The sequence below is a fragment of the Echiichthys vipera genome, assembly GCF_963691815.1.
Source record: "Echiichthys vipera genome assembly, chromosome: 10".
NCBI lineage: Eukaryota > Metazoa > Chordata > Actinopteri > Perciformes > Trachinidae > Echiichthys > Echiichthys vipera.
Window position 1 is genome coordinate 18,320,187 of NC_139835.1, and position 4,979 is coordinate 18,325,165.

General features: G+C 41.6%; 1 protein-coding gene across 1 annotated transcript; it reads left to right on the forward strand.

Moving 5' to 3' along the window:
• Positions 1-799: 799 nt before the first annotated feature.
• Positions 800-2,739, forward strand: cybrd1 (cytochrome b reductase 1; the record flags this gene model as incomplete). The annotated part of the gene is made up of 4 exons (XM_083922047.1): positions 800-986; positions 1,650-1,858; positions 2,080-2,234; positions 2,327-2,739. The coding sequence occupies 4 exons, from the start codon at positions 800-802 to the stop codon at positions 2,604-2,606; spliced, it is 831 nt and encodes a 276-aa protein (XP_083778173.1). The 3' UTR covers positions 2,607-2,739.
• Between the last annotated feature and the right edge of the window lie 2,240 nt (positions 2,740-4,979).

Here is a 4,979-nt window from a genome sequence, read left to right on the forward strand (position 1 = left end):
TACCTGGCTCCATCCTTGCTTGTGAATGACTGAGCCTTTCAAGGACGCTCCTTTTATACCCAATCCTGATGCTCACCTGTTTACAATAAACCCGTTCACCTGTGAAACGTTACAAACAGGTGTTTTTTGAGCATTCCTCAACTTTCCCAGTCTTTTTTCCGTTTGAACATTAAATATTGTGTCTTTTTAGGGAATTCGTTCAGATATTGAAATGGATAATTAGCAAAATTTTTGTATTCTGTTTTTATTTACATTTTACACCATGTCATGTGACTCGAGGTTGTAAATGAGTCTTGCATAAACAAACAAAATAAAAATTCAGAAAAGAAGGCCTCGCTACACTCAGCAAAGAACACATTGAGGAAGGAACAGGAGCCATTTTTGTGTGCTGAGTTTACAGCATAGAAAAAATGAATAAAATCAGCAGAGATGAGGAAGTAACAAATATTAAAGTTTTTAAAAAAGCAGTGATAAAAGATGCTAAGATCCAATAATAAAAGTCAGTTGTAGAAAGTATCTAAGATATAAACATTACTAGTTAGGAGCACTGTTGCAAGAACACGTAACAGTTACGATGAATCATCACTAATCATGTTTGTCTGATAATCATACAGTGCCAAAATGTTTTATAAGTGCAGTCTTTTATAACCCGCCAAGTTACAAAACGTGTTTCCTTCAAACATTTGCAGAGCGCTGGGTCACGTGACGGAGGTCCAGCCTCCATAGCCGACACTTGAAGTTGTTGTAGTTGTTGAAACAGCTGCTCTGCTGCTGCTGCTGCTGATCCACACTGACGGAGATGGAAAACTGGAAACAGTTCCTGCTAGTTCTCTCTGCCGCCGCCGCCGCCGGGATTGTCTCCATAATCTTCGTGTTAAGATGGGTCCTGCACTTCAGAGAAGGTTTAGCCTGGGACGGAGGACCGGCTGAATTCAACTGGCATCCGGTCCTGACGGTCATCGGGTTTATTTTCTTACAAGGGATTGGTGAGAGGAGTCTTCCTTTATAACGAGTCAGGAGGTCAGACAGGATGTGTTTGTGATTTTGAGAAAAAATGTCAACGCTCCACTGAAACAGAGGTCATTGTTAGAAATTGTTCTCTACAAAGTGTGACGTGAAATGAGTAATATACAGTATATCCAAATTGCTCTCATGGAAGCATGAGGTACACCTACAGCATGCTCCTGTTTTTCTCTCTGTAGCTCGAGCTGCTTTAACAAAGATAAGTGCTTTACAAAGAAAACTGACTACTAATTTACTACTTTGGTAGTAGTAGTAGTAGTAGTAGCAGCAGCAGCATGCACCAAAAAAGTTATTTATACAATGGCAACAGTACTTACTTAAATTTGCTAGGTCCAATATTATGCTCATTTTGCTGTGGATTTAGCGTTGGGTAACTTTCACAGTATCTATTAAGCACCTCAACCTACTTTAATAAACAAAAAATACATACAAATCTTACTTTTTACAATATGGGATATTTAATATGTGCCTGTCATATGTGAAAACCTCACTTACACAGTCAAATGGCAGATAAGTATAGTCTCTAAAGTAAAAGATGTGTTTAGTATTTAATTTATTTTTTTAAAATATGCATCACAGACAAAACAAGAGTTGTCTGAATGACACTGTATGTACTCTTGTTTCAGCCATCATCGTCTACAGACTTCCCTGGACCTGGAAGTGCAGCAAACTGTTGATGAAGTTCATCCATGCGGGTTTACACTTACTAACCTTCGTCCTTGTTGTCATATCTATGGTGGCAGTTTTTGACTTCCACAATGCTGCCAAAATCCCCAACATGTACAGTCTGCACAGCTGGGTGGGCCTGACAGCTGTGATACTGTACAGTCTACAGGTAAATATAAACGATTCATTTTTGATTCATTTGAAGTCATTCAAAGTTATGGATAAGAAACAAAGGCTCCTGGTTTTGTTTTGCTGGACGGTTGGGCGGTAGGATTTTCAAACCGAGAAAAAACAACTTCCCTTCTGGTCTTTCCTAAAATGCCAAGTCATGGTGAACAACAGTCTTGTTTAGTACATTATCTGATATTTTTTTTCTCTTTCAATGAGCAGCTTGTTCTTGGAGTTGGCATGTACTTGATACCAGTTACACCTGCATCCTGGAGGGCAGCGTTTATGCCCGTCCATGTCTACGGTGGTCTTTTACTCTTTACCAGTGTAATAGCTGTGGCACTCATGGGCATCACAGAGAAACTCATATTTTCCCTGTAAGTATTAAAAAAGAGAAATTAAGGCATGTTAATGTGAATGAGCTGCCTAAGAGTGGACATAACTCTATTATTTGAACTTAATCACTCAGGAGTAACCCGAAGTACAAGGACTCTCCCCCAGAGGCAATTTTCGTGAATGTCCTGGGACTCCTTCTGGTTGTTTTTGGAGCTCTTGTCCTCTGGATTGCCACTCGAACATCTTGGAAACGACCCAGCGACCAGATTTTGCATACTCTGCATACCAATGGGGGAGGTGAGGAGAGCACCCATGTCGGCCCAGCCCTGTCTGAGCTATCTAATGAAATGGATGCTGAGCCCTGTGGTGATGTAAGGAGGAGGAGTAACAAATTAGATGATCTGGATAACTGATAACAAAATAACTGACTCGCAGCAGACTTTGTTGCTGGTGTTGAATGTATGTACACCCAGTCTACACTGGTCAGAGAAGGTCAAAATGAAGAAATTTAATTCTAATCTTTCCATACATACCGTTCTCTCTTGCACCTCTTGACATTTTGTTGTTGTTTGCTCTAACATGTATTGTTGTAAGTGCCTGTAAATAGCGGCAAAGAAGATGTAGATGATCTGGGAATACACTTTATTGAAGTTACACTGAACAAATAATCACGGTTTCTATCCCTTAGTTCTATTGTATTGTGATGTCTTGGTTTTGTAAATGTGTTTATCTACATTTTGCAATAAATATTTGCAACCTTTAAGCATTGTACAGTCATAAATATTTAGAAATATATGCAGAGATAAGAGGGTAAATATTCATATAATAGAACACAGTCATTAAAAATTATGTGCACAGTGTGTTGCTGTTGTAAGCATATAGTTACCACATTAACCATAAGTGCTCTGGGTTACTGTTACTGTTCTATATGAATTAATTGTTTATTTTCGTCTCTAGCCATTTACATGGCCCATCCATTATAGGATTATTCAGACACATTTTAAATAAACACTTTCTTTTGCTGACAAAACAAAATTTCAACATAAAACCCTTTCAGACTAGAACACAATATGGTCATTCATTCATCTTCAACGCTTGTCCCTGTCGGGGTCGCGGGGGGCTGGAGCCGATCCCAGCTGACATCGAGCGTGAGGCGGGGTACATGCAAACACACAGAAAGGCCCCAGCCGGGACGAAAACCTTAAACCTTCTTGCTGTGAGGTTCATTTATATGTCTGTTATAGGTATGTCCATTGAATTGCACATTTTCATGTCCTGTTTTTATGTCTTTGCACTATTCAGTTTTTTGTGTTTTTCTATTTCTCTTGCACTACTTAGAATTTAGACGTTATTTATACATGTATTTTGTACCATTGCACCGTGGGTCGGAGTGAAATGTACTTTCAATTCCTCTGTATATCTGACACATATTGCAGAATTTACAATAAAGTTGACTTTGACTTTGAACTACTACTACACTGGAAAAAAACAACCTGACTCCTATTGGGGCGCTTAGACACATTAAAACAATTAAGTGGCTGACTGGATAGAAATGGGACACATTTACCCAATCAGCTGCTATCAAGTGGCCGGGTTAACAGGGTCAGTTTTGTTGTCTAATGATATGTCACTCACTGTTACTAAACAGTACAGCGGCAAAACATCAGAAAGAAAATGTGATTGCGGAGCACAAAAAAAGAAAAGCACAACGCCTGAAAGAAAAACGGGACCAAGATCTCATTTCATCTCATCTCATCTTCATCCGCTTTTCCGGGGTCGGGTCACGGGGGCAGCAGCTCTAGCAGGGGACCCCAAACTTCCCTTTCCCGGGCCACATCAACCAGCTCTAACTGGGGGATCCCGAGGCGTTCCCAGGCCAGTGTGGAGATATAATCTCTCCACCTAGTCCTGGGTCTTCCCCGAGGCCTCCTCCCAGCTGGACGTGCCTGGAACACCTCCCTAGGGAGGCGCCCAGGGGTCATCCTTACTAGATGCCCGAACCACCTCAACTGGCTCCTTTCAACGCTAAGGAGCAGCGGCTCTACTCCGAGTTCCTCACGGATGGCTGAACTTCTCACCCTATCTCTAAGGGAGACTCCAGCCACCCTCCTGAGAAAACCCATTTCGGCCGCTTGTACCCGCGACCTCGTTCTTTCGGTCATGACCCAGCTTTCATGGCCATAGGTGAGGGTAGGAACGAAGATTGACCGGTAGATCGAGAGCTTTGCCTTCCGGCTCAGCTCTCTTTTCGTGACAACGGTGCGGTAGAGTGACTGCAACACCGCCCCCGCTGCTCAGATTCTCCGGCCAAACTCACGCTCCATCGTCCCTTCACTCGTGACCATGATCCCGAGGTACTTGAACTCCTTCACTTGGGGTAAGGACTCATTCCCTACCTGGAGTAAGCAAGATCTACTAAAGAAAATTCCTAAATTGACAGGATATTTCAAGGTTGTGGAGTCTTCTTCTGTTCTAGCTGTTTTTTTCTGATGAAAAGCATGATTAATCATGTGGGGGGCCCAAACAAACAGTAGCCTAGGGGCCCATGACCACCTTCATCCGCCACTGATTACAGTACAAGTAGAAAATGAACAGATTAGGCAGATACTGTATTACAAATAAAATTTATATTAAAGCATTTCTTCCATAATAATATAACAATTATTCACACTATCAACCAATTACATTAAGCACTATATCCAAATACTTTGACCTCAGATGGCAGCAGCACCACAGCAACGTCAACGCGAAGTGCTTCTTTTTGGCTCTTCCCAGCACCCGTAGTT